The 24,143-nt window shown below is 41.7% G+C and overlaps 1 protein-coding gene across 6 annotated transcripts in view; it reads right to left on the reverse strand.

Moving 5' to 3' along the window:
* Positions 1-24,143, reverse strand: part of TRIO (trio Rho guanine nucleotide exchange factor) — a 496,865-nt gene that overhangs the window by 128,786 nt on the left and 343,936 nt on the right. For all 6 annotated transcript variants that reach the window (XR_015869672.1, XR_015869673.1, XM_088445727.1 and 3 more), the window contains exons 37-38: positions 8,226-8,318; positions 552-700 (exon numbers count right to left, since the gene is read on the reverse strand). Coding sequence is in view for 4 of the 6 variants with exons in the window: in XM_088445727.1 (XP_088301853.1) it covers positions 552-700; positions 8,226-8,318 (242 nt within the window). In the remaining 2 variants the exon portion in view is untranslated. The remainder of the gene's footprint in view (positions 1-551; positions 701-8,225; positions 8,319-24,143) is intronic.

The raw sequence follows: 24,143 nt of genomic DNA on the forward strand, positions 1-24,143 counted from the left end.
AATCTGCATTTTCACAAGTATTTTTTCTTGATGCAAACACAAGGCTAGTAGACAATTGGACTAATACAAGACTGGAAATATAAACCAGTTAAAATTCCAGAAACCTGCATACTAATAGCCAATTAAATTTTTTATACAGTATAGTTCGTGATTTAGGTTGCATCACAATTTTAACATAATGCAAGCAAATATATTTAAACTCTGATATTATAGTGTGCAAAATGGAGTCAAACAGGATCATAAATGATCCACAGAAGGTAACAAATCATGTGGAATTTGTATATTCTCCCTGTGCTTGCGTGGGTTTCCTCTGGGTGCTCCAGTTTCCTCCCACACTCCAAAAATATACTTGCAGGTTAATTGGCTCCCAACAAAAAATTAACCTTAGTGTATATGTGTGTGAGCATGTGGTAAGGGAATATAGATTGTAAGCTCCACCGGGGCAGGGAATGATGTGAATGAACAAATATTCTCTGTGAAGTGCTGCGGAATATATGTGCGCTATATAAATAATTGGTAATAGTAAATAAATAAATCATCCATTTTCTTACTGTCGTCTCTTTAAGGAACTGGATTTCTTTTCCTCCATTTCATCAATGGGAGAGGCTGAAGATAGGAGAGAAGTATCTGAAGGATTAAATGAGGGGCTACTACTGTCACCTTGGTCTACTTGAAGAAAACTTGGGCGATCTTCCAGAGCCTGCAAGACAATATATTATAAATACTTGAATATATACTTCTCAAATTATTATAACCTGAGAATTCCATTGGAAGTCTCTATTTTCACTTGCTAAAGACATTGCAATCATAAAAGTGAAAATTGATAGGACTATTAAAATAAAGTTATGGCATGAATCTGTGGGTCTAGTGAAATTAGATATGGATAGTTGTTTGTGTACACAGTAAGAATTGTCAAATATATTGAAAAGGATTTTTTTTCAGGTAGATGGAGGCGTGGTTCACTGGAAACCTATTTGCTTTGAGATATAGAAGCAATAGATTTTTTTTCCTTTTGAGTTTTCTTAATTTGAAATGGTTGGTTACTATACGACAACATGACTTCCCAGTAAAGTAATGGTACAAATCAGATTTAAAGTCAGGATTATAGCCACAAACTGTATCTTCTTCGGTATTAAGCGGTATGTGGTCATGAGGTCGACACTCCCCATGTGTACAGTAAGTATATCGACCTCACAATGCAGGCACCAGTATCACAACAAAGGTTTAAATCTCCTTGCAGAATTTAAACCTATGCAGATGTTAGAACTTCAAACATGAAGCCTACTGTCATGTTTTACCATTTAATTGGCGTAGTTGCATGCGTCCACAGTCAGTTGTGCTTCAACAGATACGGTCATATCCCATGCGAATGCGCCGCCCCACTGTGTCCCCTGCCTTTTAAAATCATTTTTCAAGAAATGACAGGGGTCAGAGGGGAGGATGGAGGTGCGGTGGGGTGGGTGTGCAGAAAAAAGGGGCTTTTTTTTGTTTTTTACACAGGGGGTGGTTGGGTTATCAAACAGTGCCTCTTATTACTAAGGGGGAATGTGTACTGTTAACAGGAATTGTGACTACTGGGGGAGGTCTATTGCCAATTGGGAGGTGCCTATGTACACGAGGGGGTGCAAGATACCCCATAGGCATATTTCTGTGCAATACAATATTTAAATATATTTTTAAAAATACTTTCTAAACTTTAATAAATAATAAAAAAAAAATTCTGAAGAGTTTTTTTTTTATAACAAAAATATCAGTTTAGAACACCCGCACAGATAAAATGCTCTAAGGAGCATTTAAACCTGTGTCTGGCATTATAAGGTCAACATACAGTACTCACTGTTCACATAGTGAGTGTCAACCTGTCGACCTAACCTGGCAGCTCCCCATTGCCACACCAGTGAGACCAATAGTGTAATCAACCTGACACAGTACTGTGTAATAATATGGGGAAACAAAAAAAGATGATTTTAACAAAAGAGGATGAATGGAGGAAAGTCGAAGGTGGACCTTATGGACTTCATAGAAAGAGAGATAAAGGTAAGTTCTTACCATATCTCTCATTTTCTACTTCAGGGTCCATAGGCTCCACAGGAAGACCTTGGGGATGTCCCAAAGCAGTCTCTTTAAGGTGGAGACGCTCCTGTGAAGAGAGGAGAATCCGCAGCCCAAAGGAAGCATCCTGAGAGGCAAAGGTATCAAATGCATAATACCTCAGAAAGGTCTGGACAGAAGACTACGTGGCCACCTTACAAATCTGAACAGCTGAGGCGCCACGGCGAGACGCCCATGAAGGACCTACAGATCGAGTATAATGAGCAGTAACAGAGGGCGGCACTGGAAGGCCCTCATGAGTAAAAGCCACAGAGATCTCCATGCAAAGCCATCTAACCAAAGTTTGTTTATTGGCTGGCCATCCCTTCTTGTGAAAGCCGTAGAGGACAAACAAGGAGTCTGATTTCCGAAGGGAACTGGTACGGTCCACAGAAATCCAAAGGACACGTACCACATCCAAAGAGGTCTCACCTGCCTAGAGGTCTGGAGAATTAAAGGCCAGTACTATAATTTAATCATTAATGTGGAAACTAGAAACCACCTTAGGAAGGAACCCAGGGCGAGTCCTAAGCACCGCCCTGTCCTGGTGAAAGACAAGAAATGGGGAACGGCAAGAGAGAGCCCCCAAGTCTGACTCACGTCTGGCGGGAAGCAGTAGCCAGAAGAAAAACAAACAGTCTTAGCTGTAAGCCATTTCAGATCCACTGAGTCCAGGGGTGCAAATGGAGGGCCCTAAAGACAACAGCCAAATCCCAAGGTGCCACAGGGAGGGACAAAGGGAGGCTGAATGCGAAGGACACCCTGTAGGAAAGTGCAGATATCAGGAAGACGAGCAATCCTTTGCTCAAACCACACCGAAAGAGCAGAGACATGCACCTTCAGGGAGGCAAGGCGGAGACCAAGATCCAAACCCGCCTGCAGGAAAGCCAAACTCTGGATATCTGAAATACCTGGGGGTCGTAACCCTTGGGACGACACCATTGAAAGTAGGTGTGCCACACCCTGTGGTAAATCCTGGCAAAGGCCGGTGTACACGCTCTGAGCATGGTATTAACCACAGAGCCAGAAAAAACCCTTGGACCTTAGGAGGGATGTCTCAAAAGCCACGCCGTCAAAGACAGACAACCCAGGTCCGGGTAAAGGCAAGGACCCTGAGACAACAGGTCCGGACGTTGAGGCAACAGCAACGGAGTTTCTATGGAGAGACTCTGAAGATCTGAGTACCAGTGATATCTGGGCCATGCTGGTGCCACCAGCAGGACAGTGCCACCCTCTTGTTTGAACTTCCGAAGTACTCGAGGAAGAAGGGAGATTGGAGGGAACAGGAACGCAAACTGGAAGATCTACTCGACTGACAGAGCGTCTACCAAGAGAGCCTTAGCGTCTCCTGTCCTGGACCTGTACATTGGCAGTTTGTGATTGTGTCGGGAGAGCATGAGGTCCACGTCTGGAAGGCCCCCACTTGTCCACTAGAAACTGAAACACTTCTTGGTGAAGAGACCATTTCCTGTGATGCAGGTCGTGACGGTTGAGGAAGATCGCTTCCTAATTGTGAACTCCTGGAATGAACACTGCTGATACGGCTGGGAGATGACCTTCCGCCCATGTCAGAATGCATGACATCTCTGTCATTGCCACCTGACTTCGAGTTCCTCCTTCCAATATGATGATTGGCAGGGCAGATTCCTATGCTGTCCACCGTCCCTGAGAGGAGTGTGGACCCGTCACTGCGCCCCAACCACGGAGACTGGCGTCCGTTGTCCCAAGGACCCAGTTCAGAAACCAAAAGGGGTGCCCCCTGGTGAGGTGGTCCGTCTGCAGCCACCAAGTAAGAGATAGACGCACCTCCGGAGTGAGCACCATCGGTTGCTTTATCTAATGGGATAATCCGTCCCACCTGGAGAGGATCAATTTCTGCAGAGGCCGGGAATGAAAATGGGCATATTGCACCATGTCAAATGTCAACACTAAGGAACCCAGGAACTGCATTGCAGAATGGATGGACACTAGGCGACTGTGGAGGCCTCTGCGTACTTGCGTCAGCAAAGTGGAGATCTTTTCCCAGATGCAGCATCCTTTGGGATAGGATCAGGGAGGACTTCTTCCAATTGATTAACCACCCGTGCATCTGTAGCGTAGATATAGTCGGCTGTAGGTGGTGGTGAAGTCCCTCCGGAGACCTTGCCAATAGTAAAAAGGTCATCCAGTTATGGTAACAGACGGACCCCATGCTGCCGCAGAAGGGCTGCCATTACTGCCATAATTTTGGTAAACACCCAAGGTGTAGTAGATACGCCAAACGGCAGAACCCGAAACTGGAAATGTTGTTGCAGTACAGCAAACTAGAGAAAACGCTGGGGACCCAAAGCAATTGGAAAATGCAGCATGCACCCTGAATATCCAGAGACACCATAAAATCCCCAGGTTCCATAGCCAGTATTATTGAGCGCAGGGTTTCCATCCTGAACCGAGGTACTCTGAGGGATTTGTTCAGGGACTTAAGATTGAGGATAGGCTGAGATCCGTTCGGTTTTTAAAACCAGAAAGAGATTGGAATAACAACCCGTTCCACTCTGGGGCAAAGGGACCGGTACTATGACTTCTGCTTAAAGCAAGGATAGTATGGCTTTCTGGATTTGTAAGGCCATGTCGTCCCATGAGAAACTACTTCTCTTACCCAGGTGTCTACGGTGGTCCGATACCAACACTGGGTGACCTGAAGAAGTCGGCCTCCCACCCTGGTATCCCTCAGAGGGAGGCCCATCCTATTATTAGGCTGAGGGTATATCCTCTGACTTGGAAGTAGGACCTCTTGTACTCCAGGCGAGTTTCTTAGGTCTGACAGCCCTGCTGGAAGCAGACGGCCTTGAGAATACCTGACCTTTGGGTTAACCTTAAGGACATAAGGATTGAAAGGAGAAGGTGCAAGGCTTCGCAGAAGCAGCAACCGAATTCAGAAACTCAGAATTAACCGCTGTCAACTTGTCCACAATCCTGTCCATGTCAGGACTGAACAATATTTCTGTATGGGAAGAATTGTAGGCCTTTCTTAGAATCAGCATCTGCCCTCCAAGAATGCCACCACAGGAAACGGCGAGCTGCCGCCGAGACACTGGAAGTCAGGAGACTGATATCCAGAACCACCTTCACAATATGTGTGGTTGCATCTCTGATGTAACCAACCAAAAAAACCTCAGAGGCCTAGAAGCAATTGAGGGAAGGTATATAGACTTCCAACAAACCTCCACCTTCCTAACCTTTAGGGAAGAAAAGGAAGGCATAGGTAACGTAGCACTAACCGTATTACATGTGCAGTTTCTTGCACGAAATGGATAACACGCAGCCAAACGTCCCTGAGGTCGATACCTCTTAGCGGGCGTTCGCCAGGCTGTAGCCCTGCGATCAACTAAATGGCCCGGGTAAAGGGAATTCCGCAGAAGTAGCCCTTTATTTGTACAAACAAAGCCTGCTTGAACAGAGAAGCTTTGGTTCGTTATCCTCTATGAGCCATACGGCTCTGACAGTTCACACCAAAGCAGGAATAGTAAGCCCAAACCGATTCTCCATCTCCAGTGGAGGGGACTCAGGATTAGAGACATCCGGAATCTCTCAGTCATCAGATGACATCTCAGAGAGTTGTGTGGACTATGCTGACACCAGAGGACACCTATATTGTTTAGCGGCTTTCTCCTCCTGCAACAAGTCTGTAGAGCAGTAGAGGTAGCTGCCATCTACCCATGGTGGGGGCACAGGAGGAATCTGCATAGGAGTAATCTGTTGTGGCAATCGAGAGGAAAAAAAAAAACAGACTGCTGTGGTAACAGTAGCCAGGGCCTGCGATAAAAGGAAGCCCAAGGGGGTTCCTGCACAGGGACTGGGACATTAGAATCGCCTGGTGGATTAAACCACCTAATCCATCCTGTATCATCTCCTCCTCACATTAACCCGCAGCATCTGACCTGCAAATAGCAGAGTGGGTGCAGCAAAGCGCACATTATTGTCCCTCCCAGACGTAGCTGTAGAGCAATATGGCACTGAGTATTAATGCCACCACCAAGTATATATATACACTACTAGTTAGGAAGGCAAAATTACTGGTCCTGTCTGATGCTTGGGTAAGCTACAGGAGCTTACTGCTCAGATATGGCAGAGAGCAACATACAACAGTATGTGACAAGACTCACAAATACTTAGCTTTATATATGTGAGATATCAGAAACACCCTGATTACATCTGTAAGCAGGGCATGTAACAGAAAAGGTAAAAATAACAGTATGTGAAAACAATAGACAACTCTAGCATAAGTCACATACAATGCAGAAATGAACCTGCACCATGGCACTATAATCAACTACACAGACTCAGTGACTGGTAGGCAATAGTGATGCAAACACTGACCCACAAGGGAGAGGTATGGAGGGGGACCGGGCGCACACTGGCCAGAGAACTGCAACATTGCCACCAAGGAAATGGCAGCCGGAGACCTCAGAGGTGGCGTGGCCCGAGAAGGAGAGCAGCTCAGCGTAGCCAGATCGCAGTGGAAAGGCACGCTGAGCTGAGAGGAGGAGCAGACTGTTAGACAGGAAATACAGCCTCCCCTGGCCAGCGTTTAACCCCTGGGATGCTGGACTATTCTGTATCACTCCAGCCTGTCGTCCCTGGTGGCCTAGTGGAAGCGCAGGTCTCAGTGCCTGGCTCCACATACTGTCATCCCCACGGAATCCCCAGCCCTGGGGGAAAAGGACTGCATTCCAGTGGGTCACCACCGCTTACCTTAGTTCCCGTAGCACCCGGCCGCAGTACACGAGTTCTCTGGGGTCTCTGCTAGCCAAGACCCCTTATCCTTACCAGCGTCGGCAGGGTGATGGAGCGGCAGCACGGATGTACCTGGACTGTCCGTACTTTCATAATAAAATCTTCAGGGGCTGAATAACAGCCCCACCACGTGCTGTGACCCGACTCCGTCCAGGCACCCAACGAAACAGAGGTGTCTCTGGCCCGGGGGTATAGGAGGGAGACCCAGTGCATCCTGGGAGAAAAATATAACTGCGTGGTGCCCAGATGACTCCATCATCAACTATACACCAAGGTCTCCTTATGGAGCCTATGGACCGTGTAGTAGAAAGCAATTGTTGCCACATTTACAGGATTACTTTCCGTCAGTCTTTAGTTTTATGCTGGGTACACACAGGACGATCTGTTCAGCGAACAAACTCACTTGAAATTTCTGGTGTGCTGGATGAACAATATTGTTCATCCACACACCAAAGATATTACCAGTGATGAATGACCAACGATTGCAAACCCCCTATGGAAAATGCACGATATTTTCCATATTGGCCTGCATGCATGCCCGATGGACGATATCGTTATCGTCCAGCGAGAGCCCGCATCGTTGGCGTGTACGGCTTATTGTGGTCACATGCACAGATACACCAGTCTCTGCTGTGGAACTCTGCAGCTTCTTCAGGGTTACCTTTGGTCTCTGTGCTGCCTCTCTGATTAATGCCCTTCTTGCCTGGTCTGTGAGTTTTGGTGGGCGGCTCTCTCTTGGCAGGTTTGTTGTGGTACCATGTTCTTTCCATTTGATGATGCTCCATGGGATCATCAAAGATGTGGATATTTTTTTTTATAACCCAACCCAGAATTGTACTTCTCAACAACTTTGTCCATGACTTGTTTATAGAGCTCCTTGGTCTTCATGGTCTGATGCCTCTTGCTTAGTGGTGTTGCAGCCTCTGGGGCCTTTCAGGAAAGGTGTGTTTATACTCACAGATCATGTGACACTTAGATTTCACACAGGTGGACTTCATTTCACTAATTATTTGACTTCTGAAGGTAATTGGCTGCACCAGAACTTTTGAGGGGCTTCATAGTAAAGGGAGTGAACACATATGCACATGCCAATTTTCAGAATTTTATTTATAAAGATTCTTTTTTATATATATTTTTCTCATTTCACTTCACAAAATTAGACTATTTTGTGCAGATCCATCACATAAAATTCAGATAAAAATAAATAAATAAATTACAGGTTGTAATGTAACAAAAAAGAAGGGGGTTGAATACTTTTGCAAGGCACTGTATATTCTTTGTCAATATCAGAATGAATACCAAATAGTAACTTGTCATTCATAAAGCCACTGCCAATTTAACTAAACCTAGTGACTTACCATTTTGCTTTTAACAAGTTCTTCAATAGCACTAACAAGTTCAGCTGCACTCGGAGTTTCAGAACTAGTTGGACGTGCCAATAATCGAGATGTCTGAAGAAAGATACATAAATGTTTAATGTTACTAAAAGAAAAAAAGATAAAAAATTTACAGCAAATTAAAAAAATATAACAATCAATATTAGGGTTCTGGTGCAAATTCTCACGGTTTCTAAAGTGTGATTGTTATTACTCTATGTTCCATATTTGCGAGACGAAAAGAGAGAAAAAAAAAGACAACGTTTTGACAGTGAGAAACAATATATAAGGTAAAATGTCTGTAAAAGTCAATCTTAGGGTAAACTTTCATAGACTAGATCAATTTAAACAAAAAGGAAACAAAAATAAATAAAACTAATACAAGCCATGCATGGGACACTGAAGAGATTTTGGCATTGCTGGTAGAACATTTTGGCGTCCATTTAGGAACAAAAAAATGAATCTACTATATTGGTTAGTTATTTGATTTACCAGTTAATGGTGCTAGTGATGCAATAGTCACTCCAGTTTATACTAGCATACATGGTTATCTTTTCAAAAGGCTAAAATGTGTAAGCTCAATCTGTATTGCTGGCTAAGTGCCACAATCACCAAGTAATGTTTGTTAAACAGTCAGGAAAAAAAAAAAAAAAATAGAAAAAGAAGAACTATACCACCCATCATTCTTAATGCCAAGCAAGGTTTCTTAGGTTGGCAAGAAAACAGTCCCCGTGCGGGATGAAACGTGTTTGGACACTACACCATACTAACATATGAACTTTTGTACGTACTTTGGTTACCTTTGTGTCAATCCAATTTTAACATTGTATATTTGCTTGTATATCCCTATTGATCTGACCTTAACACAAGAGCCGGAATTGGCATGTGATAAGGAATAAAAATTAGTTTTACACCTCAGTGTCAATGTTCGTTACATTTGGTCCAGCCGGACCATAGTGACCGCCCCCTATACCCACACACATCAACCGCAGAACAAGGTTGTTAGGATTACCAGCAGTGGAAGACAATACCTGGGTAAGTCGTTACATCTTACCTACAACACTGCACTATAGTGTCTTCCAGCACCTGATACGTGTTTTTTTGTTATTGTGACTTTGAGGTGGAGTGACGGTTTATCAGCACTTGATACTAAGTGTATATAAGATGAAGTACTACGTTTTGAGACTAGTGATTGTTCATTAATAGACTATAATACACAGATAAATATCCAGCCTACAGTTTTTGCATACTGATATACAAAATTTGGACAGTTGTTATAATTTCGACATTTATTTCTAAGAACACCCATCCTACAGAAACATCTAGGTGGATAACACCAGGACTATATATAAAATTGAGTTACCACTAACACTTGAGGATCAACAATAGCACAAAGTGCAATCGGAAAGTATTCACAGCGCGTCACTTTTTCCACATTTTGTTATGTTACAGCCTTATTCCACAATGGAATAAATTCATTTTTGTCCTCAAAATTCTACACACAACACCCCATTATGACAACGTGTAAAAAGTTTCTTTGCGATTTTTGCAAATTTAATAAAAAATAAGAAAAACTCAGAAATCACATGTACATAAGTATTCACAACCTTTGCTCAATACTTTGTTGATGCACTTTTGGCAGCAATTACAGCAGCAATAGTTTTTGAATATGATGCCACAAGCTTGGCACACCTATCTTTGGGCAGTTTCGCCCATTCCTCTTTGCATGCACTGCTCAAGCTCCATCAGGTTGGATGGGAAGCGTCGGCGCACAGCCATTTTCAGATCTCTCCAGAGATTTTCAATTGGATTCAAGTCTGGGCTCTGGCTGGGGCACTCAAGGACATTCACAGAGTTGTCCTGAAGCCATTCCTTTGATATCTTGGCTGTGTGCTTAGGGTCATTGTCCTGCTGAAAGATAAACCGTCGCCCCAGTCTGAGGTCAAGAGCGCTCTGGAGCAAGTTTTCATCCAGGATGTCTCTGTACATTGCTGCATTCATCTTTCCCTCTATCCTGACTAGTCTCCCAGTTCCTGCCACTGAAAAACATCCCCACAGCGTGATGCTGCCACCACCAAGCTTCACTGTAGGAATAGTATTGGCCTGGTGAGCGGTGCCTGGTTTCCTCCAAACATAATGCCTGGCATTCACTCCAAAGAGTTCAATCTTTGTCTCATCATGGTCTGAGAGTCCTTCAGGTGCATTTTGGCAAACTCCAAGCGGGCTGCCATGTGCTTTTTACGAAGGAGTGGCTTCCATCTGGCCATTCTACCATACAGGCCTGATTTGTGGATTGCTGCAGAGGTGGTTGTCATTCTGGAAGGTTCTCCTCTCTCCACAGAGGAATGCTGTAGCTCTGACAGAGTGAATATCGGGTTCTTGGTCACTTGCCTGGCTAGGGCCCTTCTCCCCCGATCGCTCAGTTTAGACGGCCGGCCAACTCTAGGAAGAGTCCTGGTGGTTCCGAACATCTTCCATTTACGGGTGATGGAGGCCACTGTGCTCATTGGGACCTTCAAAGCAGCAGATATTTTTCAGTACCCTTCCCCAGATTGTCTGTCTCGGAGGTCTATAGACAATTCCTTGGACTTCATGCTTGGTTTGTGCTCTGACATGCACTGTCAAATATGGGACCTTATATAGACAGGTGTATGAGTTTCAAAATCATGTCCAATTAACTGAATTTACCACAGGTGGACTCCAATTAAGCTGTAGGAACATCTCAAGGATGATCAGTGGAAACAGGATGCACCTGAGCTTCATGGCAAAGGCTGTGAATACTTATGTACATGTGATTTCTTAGTTTTTTTTATTTTTTACTAAAATTGCAAAGAAACTTTTTACACTTTGTCATTATGGGGTATTGTGTGTAGAATTTTGAGGACAACAATTAATTTATTCCATTTTGGAATAAGGCTGTAACATAACAAAATGTGGAAAAAGTGACGCGCTGTGAATACTTTCAGGATGCATTGTTTTAGTAACATTAAAAACAATAATACCTCACAGAGCGCTTACACAATATCTTCTTACTAATGTACAATTGTGGTAGGTTGGGGATACCTACTGTGTGAACAGCCGCTAGAGGTTATTTTATACCCTTTAGAGCGCGAACCAACTAATAGAATTTATGTAATGTACTAGCATACACGGTTGTCTTTTCAAAAGGCTAAAACGTGTAAGATCAGTCTGTATTGCTGGCTAAGTGCCACAATCACCAAGTAATGTTTGTTAAATAGTCAGGAAAAAACTAAAATAAAATAAGAATGATGGGTGGTATAGTTTTCTTTTTTTCTAATGCCAAGCAAAGTTTCTTAGGTTGGCAAGAAAACAGATAATAGTATTTCTCTATAAAACATTTAGCATTTTTGGCTATTTCAAAATAAGGGTATAGTATTTTAGCAATAGTCATTTGCAAATAGTCAGCCAATGCAATTCAATTAAGCACTTTTGTTATTAGTCTTCATCTATTTGCATTTCTCCTCTCAAAGTGGTGGAGCTTACAGTACATGAAATTGGGTGGCGTTTTGTCCCAAACTGGGCATTTCTAGTAGTATCAGGGTCGGGTTTGAGCAGATCAGGGGTGGTGCTTATTTTATCTAAATGTTTGCATGCCTAAATGTTGGGAGTTATGGTATTTGGGCAAATGTACCCAATTTTGAAGTTGGTGGGGGAAAAAAACCAAGCAGCCAATCAGATTAATTAAAATGTTCTCAGGGCCTGATTCAGCAAGGATCGCAACTGCAAAGCTGCATGCAGGCTATAGGTATATGATGCATGCAGGCAGGCAGCTTTACAATTACGATCCTTGCAGATATGGTAATGCAGCAGGAGGTCTGCCAGTTACTTTTGTGACTCGGCTGGCGTGGCACATGTAAATGCCCACCCAGTTGTGACGTCAGTCACGACACATTGGGCCAGTGATTGGTAAGTGTGTATGCACTTGCCAATTGTCATATAGGATGGCGGATCGGCTGGTTGTCCTGGTGTGCACCCACCTTTAGTTGTAAAATATGCGACAAGCCAATTTCTGAGACTGCTCTGATTAATTTGATATGTGACACTTGTAAATCTGTGTGGGACTGAATCTGTATATGAAGCTCAACAGAAAATGGTAGTGGCCACTACATAATAGCACTTAGTATACAGATCGAGACTCAGTCATAGAAAGATATATAAGTGTTGCATATCTAATTAACCAGTGAAGTGAGGTGGTTTGTCTCAGCAGTTTGCGACTAAAATAAATTTTTGGATGAAAAAAAACGCTCGCCACAAGTCTAGTCACATGGGACCTACTCACATTTCCCTAGTACTGTTTCATGCCCATAATGCATTATCACTAATTCATTAATAGCAGTTTAATATGGCAAATACTACCACAACACTAAAGTCAGTTGCAGAAATTGGGCCTAATTCAGAAATGGATGGATTTGCAGAGCAGCACACAAGTGGCTCTGCAAATCTATCCATCTCAGATGCAAATGCAGAAGGAGGTGTTAGACACCTCCTTGCTGCATTTGCAATCCCAGCACTGATGTCGCAGGCTGGGATCACAGTCATTGCGCCTTTGGTCAGGCTGCGGGAGCTGAAGCTTTCCGCAGCCTGGCCAGTGCCTGGTCACGCAAGAGGCCAGGAATCTCGCCCCTCCGTTTCCGGGAACGGTGACCAGGCAAGCTCCCGTTTCACCATTCATCCTCAGACGAACGTACATCTCTGAATCAGGCCCATTGTGTCTTCCATTAATGCCTGGAGACATTGTATGCTCCCTGTGAGGTACCTACGTGTTAGAGCTAGGACTTACTAGGTAAACTGGGGTTCCTTAAGGTTCATGAAAGCACAGACAAGACAACAGGAAATATACAATATCTTTTTTACAGATTAATGTAATAATAGAATACAACAGCAAAATATTACAGTAAATTGTAGCTTAACAATTGCCATGTTAATCACCAATCCCCAAAATCCAATCTTCCTCACAACAATGTTCATGGAAAGAGAAAGCACTACACACTCCAAGTTCTGACCGATATAATGCTCACTTTCCCAAAAAAACTGCCCCATTATTCCTACATTATTGTGATTTGCTCATTCCCATAGAGGGCTGGGTACTGGGCTTGTACAGACTTTCACATTGTTTACCAATTAGACCCTATTGTGGAGGTGCTATGGTGTGCTATAGTCAATGTTATGGAACAAAATGAACTGACCAATGTTAATAAAGAGTAGTGTGCATGGTAATGAGGAGTCCCTCCTCGTGTTAACTCTGTCCATGTTTTTAATATGGAAAGGAGTGCTGGCTGTAAGGGCACTGCCAGTGTTCTCTGCACACTTTATTCTGGCAAAACTCCCCTGGTGTCCGGCACTGTGACATGGTCAAAAGACTAGCTGCACTCACGTTTTATACAGAAACATCAGTGCGACTTTTGGCTGCGTCACTGGCTGTTTAACAGCTTCAGAGTGGAGGGCAGATCCCTCCTCCAGTATAAAAGGAAGGGTGTGGTTGCCGATAAACCGTGGACTGCCTGTGAACACTCTGTGCATTTCAGCTGCCACGTGATGTTACTGGGCTTTTTGTGTAGCCAGCAGTGGGGCAGTATCTGGGCTGGCTATCTGTGTGTAGCTAGCAATTGGGGCAGTATTCTGGGCTGGCTCTGAACTGTAAAATCTAGACAACAAGTGGGGCAGTATCTATTACACGATTTAAAATTATATTTGTTTTGGGGGCGTGGCCTAGCGGCTAATGGAGATGGACGCACAGTGATAGAGCTCCTGCTAAAAAGACTTAAGAGTTATCTCTGGCCTCTCTGGCAGCCCTTCCTCCCTGTCCCTACCTGATTCAGACCTGTAGCTGACGGGTGGTATGGTTCACGGAGCCGGGCATTTTTTTTTTTATGGCGCCGTTGCAGGTTCTGGCCCACTGCCCCACCTAGAACTGGGACCTCAATTTGCGATCGTGTGCTGGTGATGCTCGCGGTTGTGCTGTCCCTGCCGGAAAGTGCATCCTTTCCTTACTCTGCTGGCTATTGAGGAACGGGTCGCTCACCACCAGCTGGGCTCCTGTTCACCTTCTCGCCGACCAGGGCAGTCAGCCGCGCCTTCCATGTGACTCCACCTGACGCTGGGGATACATTTTCCGGGTGCACAGACGGGCCTTGCTGAGTGGAACTGAGCGTACCCATCGTGAGTATAGCGGCTGACGATTCCCATCCTGTGCCCCATTATCCCTCTGCTCTGATGCCTCAGTTCTTCATGCTCCTGCCTGTTCCCTGTGTCTGGAGAACCGGAGTAAGAGTCCTGTTAGCTGGTCCGGGGCCTCTATTCACTCACCGAGCTCTTTAAAACAGGGGTGAAGATCTCTGGGGTATCCAGACACACTAAAATTATAATTATTTTGCCCCTCTCTGTGCAAGGAGCTATCTAATCAGCATTATTACTTTGCCTATATGTATAAGCCATAAAAGATCTTTACACTGGAGTTGGTTGGCTTAAATTCAGTAATAATTCCAGTCAGAATACACTGGTACTTGAGCAGATGTGTGATCTTACCTTTCAGCATTCAATCCTCATTTTTTCATTTCAATTACAATCTCATTCCAGCATTTCTACATTATTATCTAAATTTTTTAATTAAAACTGACCCCCAGTGGTCATTTCGCTCTACTTCATAGAGTATGTGAGCTGCTGTGCGTCATGTTCATTTGCTACAGCTGAATGTGGTAATCCCAATACCCCATTGGAAATGTTATAATTGCTAAATGATTCCTTCTAACTAGCTGTGACCACTATTAGAAGCCCGTTTGCAATACATACACCTACAAATCATTGTCTTCAGCGACGCTTTCCTAATTGCCTTGCTCCACCATGGCTCCAAAAATAATCAAAGCTGCCAAATCGTCTCCACCTGTAAATTATTTGGGATCTACTTCCACTTCTTCTGAAAGCCGGCATCAACAATCATCACCTGGAACAGCCACTGCTCCTCAGATCTCATCTAAACAAGGGTGTAGTCCTGTACCACCCTCCTAGGTGGACATGGATATCTTAGATGGTCCCATCACCTTGAGTTCTATCCATACTATGTTGACTTAATTTAAGGCGGAAATAACTTCAGAATTAAAAACTAACATTCAAGCATTGAGATCTGATATTTGTGAGATTGGTGATCGTACTGACCATCTGGAATCTGAAATGGAGGAACTTGTCGCTTTGCATAATGACCTGATCTCAGCTCATGACTCTTCAGGAAGACATGGCTGCTATGCGGGATATGGTGATCGATTTGGAGGATTGTTCAAGACGCAACATTAAAATAAGAGGGATTCTGAACTCTGCTACGAATGCTGAACTTTACGACTATGCAACGGATCTCGTTCAGAAGCTACTTCCTAATGCCTCTACGTCGGATCTCCTTATCGATAGGATTCATAGACTTCCCGAATCGAAACAGGCTCCAGCCCTCTCACCTAAGGATACTCTCCTTAGAGTTAAAGGAACATATTATTAGAGCTGCACTACCTTTCTCTTCTACGGCAGAATGTCTGGTTGATCTCCAACTTTTTTCTGACATTTCTCCGGCAACCCTTGCCAGAAGACGCCTCTTCCACCTGATTATGGCAGTCTTACGGAAATATAATGTGCAATATAGATGGGGCTTTCCTACGCAATTGATTGTGACAAGAAAGGCCATATACACAGTCATATATTCCCCAAAGGATGGCCCAGATATCCTCCAAAAATGGGGCATTACTACTGACAGCCCTTCTAGTCTGCCTGCTAAACCTATTCCTCAGGAGTGGTGCTCTCATCCGAAGTGATTGGATTATGTGATTTACTTATTTACTGCTACAGGTCTCTGTTTGCAACCGTCGCAAGTTGATCTTAGTTTATATATGTTACAGGCTTTTATATCTGTTCTTTCCACAATGAGTTCCTTTTACGTTACTTATGTATAATATAACTTATGTGGTTGAATTTATCTGTTTTGCAATTAAGACAGTTCAGTGGCAGTGAAAGTAGGTGGTTTTGTTGTGAGCTACTCTTTGTTGGCTTACTTTTCCGGGATTCTTTATATAATTACATACTTGTATAATATTACAGCATTCTATAATATATACAGTACTGTGTTTTTTTTCATGTATTTTTTATATATTTCTGCTTTATAATTATTTTTGTTTTTCTTGCTGTAATTATTGAAGGGATTGGTCTATACAATGGGGTATCATGTGGGTTTCTCAGCTGGGCCCACTTCCCAACACCTTTAATTTTTCTGTCACGGTATTTCAGTGACAGAAGCTTTAGCTCCTTTATGGATGCTATTTCTGTTCATATTTCAATATGTTTTTTTTTTCCCCTTTCCCCTTTTCTAACTTTTGTTTTTTTTAATTATTATTTTATTTATCCATTACCGGTACTTCAATATACACCTTATGCCGTGTATATAATATCGTATAAGAATGACTATGGTGGTTTCATACCATATTTATTTACCTCCCATGGTTAATTTTTTAAGTATTAATGTTAAAGGTCTCAATTCTCCACGTAAGAGACTTCTTCCTCTAAAATATTTTGCAGATCAAAAAGCTATTATAGCAAACCAGGAATCGCATTTTCCATTGCATTCTCCTCCTCAGTTTACTAACAATGCCTATCCTCTCTACTACACCTCTTGTGCGCCGTTTAAAAGAAAAGGAGTAGCTATATTATTGAGCAGAACTTGCCATTTTAAATTAGAGAACAAATGGGTAGATTGCAATTGTAGATATCTTATTTTATACTGTTTGTTCAGCCAAAGGCTGGGACTAAGCACTGATGTTCGTGATAGTTGTATAGTTAATGGTGCAATATATTAATTCTGGATACTGAAAGAGTTGGAATAAAATACATAAGATGGATAAGAGGTGGGGATGGTAATATATGGATAGGATTGGGATAAAGTAAGAGCAATATAGAGATCTAAGAAAAACGAATAGTAAAGAAAAAAATGAATAAAAGAATAAAAAGTAATGATAAATAAATCTAAAATAAACTATATATCTAAAATAATAAAAAATAATAAAGTAAATAAAACAATATTGTGTCCAAACAATGTTGTACAATATAGGTGGGTTAAAAACGGTGGGGGTGGTTAATACCACAATAAATGTTTACAGCCCTTTATGGTATGGTTGTGTGGAGCGATGGGAGGTACGGTGTGAATGGAGTAGGTAGAGGACTCTTCACCCTGGTGGGGCTACAATTGGTTCCATCTGTCCCTACCTGAGGTCTGCATGAGCCTCTCCTATCTTATTTTAGTTGGGAAGATTGGGCCAAAATATATTACCCTTGTGTCCCTGTACGCCCCCAACAAAAGACAATGTAGTTTTATTAAAATATTTTTACTTAAAATTCAGGAGGTTAAAAAGGGAGCTTTGTTTAGTATGGGAGACTTTAATCTTGCACCTAACCCCAAGCTAGATAAATCCTCTTTCTTAGACAAGCAGTCGCTCAATGCAGCCCACTCTCTTGCTTCATCCTTTTCGCATTTACTGGCTGAATTTGACTTGTATGACACATGGCAAATTAAAAATCCAGGAGTACGTGATTACACCTTCTATTCTGCAGTTCACAAATCATACTCCAGAATAGACTTACTTTTAACTGATAAATGGTCCCTTCAATTTACCCTGCAATTTATTGCCTATCACTTGGTCCGATCACGCCCCCTTACTTTGGTCCTGGTCCCCTTTCTCTGCTTCCCCTTTCCTTAAGACCTTGGCGCCTGCAGGAATATATTCTATTAGATAATGAAGGTTCACATATTTTGCAAGAAGCGTTAATCTCCTACTTAGAAATAAATCTACCTAATAACACCTCTGTGACAAATCATTGGTGCGCTCTTAAAAATGGTTATGAGAGCAACTGCCATACAAGCTGCAGTTAGGATTAGGAAAACCAAACAGGAGGTTCATCTAGCATATCAGTCTGATCTTTTAAAATTGGAAGTGCAACATAATCAGAGAGTATTTTGGATGCTGTTTGTCTCAGCTTTACTTGAGGCCAGGAAGAATCTTAATAATCTACAACTTTCCCAGATTTAAGGTGCAATCACTAAACTTAAATCAAAAATGTTATTCCCTTGGTAACAGAGCTAATAGATTACTCGCACGTAAGCTTAGGGGGAAAAACATTATCAATAGGATCAAATCCCTCTCCGGTCCCAATGGAACTTTAACTTGTAATCCTAAAGATATCGCTCAACAATTTGCGTCTTACTATGAAAAACTCTATAATCTTTCTCAGGGTCCATCTATACCTCAGCCCTCTGTATCTTTGATTAATGCCTTTTTAGACTCTGGCCCTGATTCAGAGCCGGACGCTCTCACAGAGCGCTCGCTTTGAATCAGGGCCGTCCCTCTGAATTTAAGAGCAGCCTCCTGGCACTCCCACTGACATCACTAGTGATGTCAGTGGGGCCAGCGCCAGATGGTAGGCGTTCCCATGGGAACGCCTCCGTCTGGGCAGCCACGCCCCTGGCACACCCACCAAAGGGGGCGTGCTGTCAATCACCATCGACAGCACGCCCCCTTAGGGGCGAGACCCATAGCGACGGCTTGGCCGTTGTTATTCGGCTCTCGCGCATGACGGAGCTGCCTCCGTCGTGCGCATGTGCACTTGGCCAACATCGACCCGCTTGCGAGCGCTCAGCGCTCGCGAGCGGGTCTGAATCAGGTCCTCTGTTACACTGCACGTCTCTCCTCACTGGAGGCTGAAGCTTTATGCTCTCCTTGGAGCGATAGTTAAGTAATAACTGCCATCAAATCTCTTAAAAAAGATGAAGCCCTCGGCCCAGATGGGTTTATAAATCGCTTCTATACGCATTTTCAAACTATTCTAACCAGTCTTAGTTAACCTTTATAATGATGTCTCCCATAATGTATTTCCTAAAGAAATGTAAGAGGCTCAAATCATTACCATACCGAAGCCTGGCAAGGATCCGACACTCTGTCAAAATTATAGACTAATAACTTTATTAAACTCTGATGTTAAAATATATGCAAAGCTAATTGCCAACAGATTAAACCCTATTCTTCTTGACTTGGTGTCATCATGGGGAGACAGGCTCCTGACAATACCAGAAGATTTTTTTTTCCATTTTAAATGCTCATGCTGCTTGTTCTGTGCATATGATTTTACTTTCCTTGGACGCAGAGAAAGCTTTCGACAGGCTTCACTGGCTTTTCATGTCTTGGGTCTTTGCTAGGTTTGGCTTTTCTGGTCTGTTCTTGAAAGCTATCCTAAATTTATACACTGTCCCTTCGGCTCATGTCTATAGTAACAGATTTCTTTCAAATAGTTTTAATATTACAAACGGGACTAGACAGGGATGCCCCCTTTTGACGTCAATATTTGCTTTAGCTATGGAACCACTTGCTGAAAAAATTTGATCTTCCCCCCCTTTTTTTAAGGTTTTTTGTGTCGGTTCCACTCAGCATAAGATATGTCTCTTTGCTGACGATGTCCTTTTATTTGTTACAAAACCGGACAGTTCTTTGCCAGCTCTTTATACTATTCTTCAGGATTACTCTGCAGCTTCGTACTACTAATTAAACACCTCAAAAACGGAAGCATTGTCATACAATATTGACCAACCTGCCCTATGTTTACTTCAGAGTCAAAATCCATATGCTTGGCAGTCTTCAAGTCTTAAATATTTGGGCATCAACATTCCTATACAATTACAAGATGTTATATTCTATAATTATCACCACCTATTAGTGCAAGTTTCAACACTTACTAAAATGTGGGTAAATTATGAAATCTCTTGGATGGGATGTCTTTCCTTTGTAAAAATGATGCTATTACTGTACCTAAAATCCTCTACTTATTTAGAGCTATCCCATTTTTATTTCAAATAAATCTTCTGATCAAATTTTATTCAGTTTTTTCCTCATTTATCTGGAAAGGTAAACTGCCTCGTATAGCTAGAACCCGACTTTGTAGGTCTAAGGCTAGAGGTGGCTTAGCGGCTCCAAACCTTGAATTTTATCAGTATGCTTGCCTTCTAGATCAGTTGAAAGACTGGTTGTCTCCATCACTATCTAAACCATGGGTGAATATCAAATCTTCTGTTTGTTACAGTTTCCCCTTACAGGATATCATTTGGCTTAAATCTACGGATAGACCTCCACAACACCTAGCCTTGCGTAGTGTTTCTGACACACTTAAGGTTTGGGAAAAATTGATTGGTTCACTTGGTGACTTTTCTCTTCCATCTTCTAACATCTCCATATTGGCACTCTCAAAATTAATTCCTGATCTCTCCTTAGCTAACTGGCTCGAGTGTGGTATTTTAACAGTTAAAGATCTTTATACAGATCAACAACTTAAATCATTCCAACAGCTCCGAGACCAATTTGATATCCCTAAAAATGACTTTTTTAAATTCTTGCAAGTTTGACATTGGATATTCTCCAATTCTTCCCCGTTACATCCCCTTCCCTCCATATATACTTTCTAAATTCTCTACTATTGGTCATAAGGGGGGAATCTCTCTGTGGTATAATACGCTATTATCACCTCTGGAAGATAGTAGACTCTATACAAACTAGGTGGGAATCAGAACTTAGTATTTCTCTGACAGAAGACAGTCTACACTATTCACAAATATTTTTAAAATGTCCAAGTGTCTAAATCATTCTGAAATGTTGTTCAAGCTAATACATGGTTTGTATTACACCCCAGTCAAACTACATAGATTTGGCCTGACTCTTTTAGGTTTTGCTGGAGAAATTGTGGATCTGAGGGCACTCTCCTACATATATTTTGGTCCTGCCCCATAATTCTCTCCCTTTGGACAGAAGTTTTCCAGTTGATAACCCAGATGCCCGAAGTTGCTCTTCTACATTATTTTCCACTCTCAGTGCATACTCATAATAAATATGTTATTGGACATATTTTTGTAGCCACAAGAGCGGCTCTGGCGCAATTTTGGAAGAACCTGACCCGCCCCCCCCCCCCCCCGGGTTTAAATACTCTACTTCAACTTGATTCAATGGCGGCCTTGGTCTGATTTTTATGATGCTTATGTATCCAGGACGCCTCCGACTAGTAATGTTTTTGTTTCAAATTGATGCTGCGTGTGATACTGTTGGATATATATTAGTCTCTTTCTAGCTTCAGATGGGTGTATTTGAGATATATATATAGATATATATAAATATATATATCAAAAGTCCAAAAAGAGACAGTCCGCACTAGTGCGGACAGTCTCTTTGTGGACTTTGATTTATGTTAAACACAGTTAGTCCAGCACCAATATTTTTACATCTATGCATGAGTGTGCAGATTTGTGACAGTTTGCTATATATATATATATATATATATATATTATTTTTTTTTTATTTTTTTTTCTTATATTTTTATTTTATTTTTTACCCTATTTTATTTTATTTCCTATTTTATCATTGTATAGTATATTGTTTTATATTTCAAGTAATATGCTTCTTGCTTCTTAAAAAAAATAAGAGAAATTGTTATTTGTTCACTGATACCTATACTCTGTATTAAAAATTATCTCTTTAATAAAAATAACCTGAGACAAAAATTATATTTGTTTCCGACTAACAAGTGTGCAGAATCTGGTCCGCTCTTAAAAATGTATGCGTGTCCAACCAACAAGTGTGCAGTATCTGGACCAAACTGCTAGCGGGCCGTATCTGGCCTACTCAAGTAATCTCTATCTAGACAGCAAGTGGCACTCTTTAAAATTCTATTTATCATCTTCTGGGCCACTCTTTAAAATTATATTGGTGTCCATTCAGCAAGTGGGCATAATCTGGGCTACTCTTTAAATCTAGATTTAACACCTTCTTCTGGACCACTGTTTTTTATTTGTGTCAATCAAGCAAGAATTTATATAAGAAAAACAACAATCTTAAGTTTCTTGAAGAAAAATTAAAGTACAAATACAACAACAAATTCCCAACAAGGACACTGCAGACAAGGCTGGTCCGTCTTCTAAATTACAGTCTGTTTCGCTTGAAAAATGTTTCTCTAAACTTCACATATCAGGACTAAACAGTGACTAGTTTAAAACATTTCAAATCATGGAAAGAAACCGGCCACAAACAAGAAAGTGATTTGGGTGTTTATTCTGCGCAAAATACTTTGAAAAGAAAGTTTACTTGACCATGAGCAAAGTTACACACTGATTTGTGTTCAAATATACAGATGTGTCCACATGCATCTATCCTCTGTGCGCGACAAGTCGCGCTACATATAATGTGGGAGCTCCATGTGACTCAGCAGCCCTTAGAGTCTTCTTGTGCAACTTTTTACCTTCAAATTTGTCGTATTTGCACAGCGATGCGAGTAGGTACCACAAGTCACTTCTGCTGAATAAAATGATATGCAGATGCCTATGTTCTCTATGTGCCTGCTTGCAATATGCTATGTTACAGCCACTGACACTAACGTAGCATTTTGCATGCAGATACATCCGCAGTCGCTCACAGAATATAGGCATGCTACATATCAATTTAATTAGAAGTTGCTTGTGCTACGTATTCGCATCAGATATTGCCGTGCTTAGATGATTTAGTACTTTAAGCCAGTAGAATGAAGTGTCACTAGCAGGTGTATGGTATTTACAATTTCCCTAATGATTAAATGGTTATTATAGATGCTTTATAAGGGAGCTCTGGTGGTATTATCAGTATGCTGGATAGACGTCTGAGGTGACCTGTCTTGATAATGACCCTGAGGGGTCGAAACGTCGACAACAAATATGGCGATATGTGCCTTAAACTTTTCTATTAAACTGGATTGATTAAATTCTGGACTTTGCGGTGAGTGCCTGCTGTGGCTATATTTGAGCTAGCTTTATATATATATATATATATATATATATATATATATATATAACACTGGAGAAATTGTGGCTTCTGGGTCTTGACAAAGGGTTGCGCGGGACCAAAAACGTCGACATGCTCTCTTTTGTGTCATGATGTGGGTGAATAAAGCACAAATTTTACCTTTTCTATGGAAAAAGACTGGTGAGTGCTCTCTTTTTTTCTGTATATGTATATATATATATATATATATATATATATATATTTTTTTTTTAATTATTATTATTTATTTATTTCTATACATACAGAATGTTGGTATATTGACATCTATCTGGAGTGTTTTTAAATTTATATATCCTACATGGGGAATGGCTCTAGGCCGTGCCTCACTATTTGTGTTTTTACACTTGCAAATATATGAGAACATACAGTTTCATAGCTTCACTTATCATGCTTTAATATGTACTGCCTCGTTTGTCTAAATATTCTGAAGTTTGTCAAAGGCAAGATGCTCATTTAACAGAAATAGACCATATCTTAGAAGCTACAAAACTATGCATCAAGGAACTGAAAGAGAAGCCTGCTACTCATTTAAAATATCTCCATCTACATCTTGCTGGTGAATGGGCAGAAATTTGTATAAATTGTTCTGATGCTACTGCTTTTAGGATGAATATCCATGGTAAATACATAGTCAAAGTTAACAAAAACCAATAAACAAGATTTTCAGATATTTCAATACAGTAAGCCATGAAGCTTGTAACATTCTTTTTGAACATTATTCTTACAATGGAAGTCCTGCAATTTTAAAATATAAAATTTAGCAAGACTAGCTGCTGTTGGTTCGATTATACCGTTAAACACAGCTAAATGTGAAAGACGATCTACTCTAAAACTAAATTAAAACCTTTTTATGGAATCACATGCAGCAGAGCACACAAAATAATATGATATGGATTTCACTTAGAGTCAATATAAGGTTGATATAAGGTCATCGCTGGCAACATTTTCTAGTGAGAACACTGACTGCCTTCGGGTTCCCCACAATCCCATGAGGCCAGTGGTCAGGGCC

The sequence above is a fragment of the Taudactylus pleione genome, unplaced genomic scaffold, assembly GCF_031769625.1.
Source record: "Taudactylus pleione unplaced genomic scaffold, aTauple2 ptg000386l, whole genome shotgun sequence".
In the NCBI taxonomy this organism is placed as follows: Eukaryota; Metazoa; Chordata; class Amphibia; order Anura; family Myobatrachidae; genus Taudactylus; species Taudactylus pleione.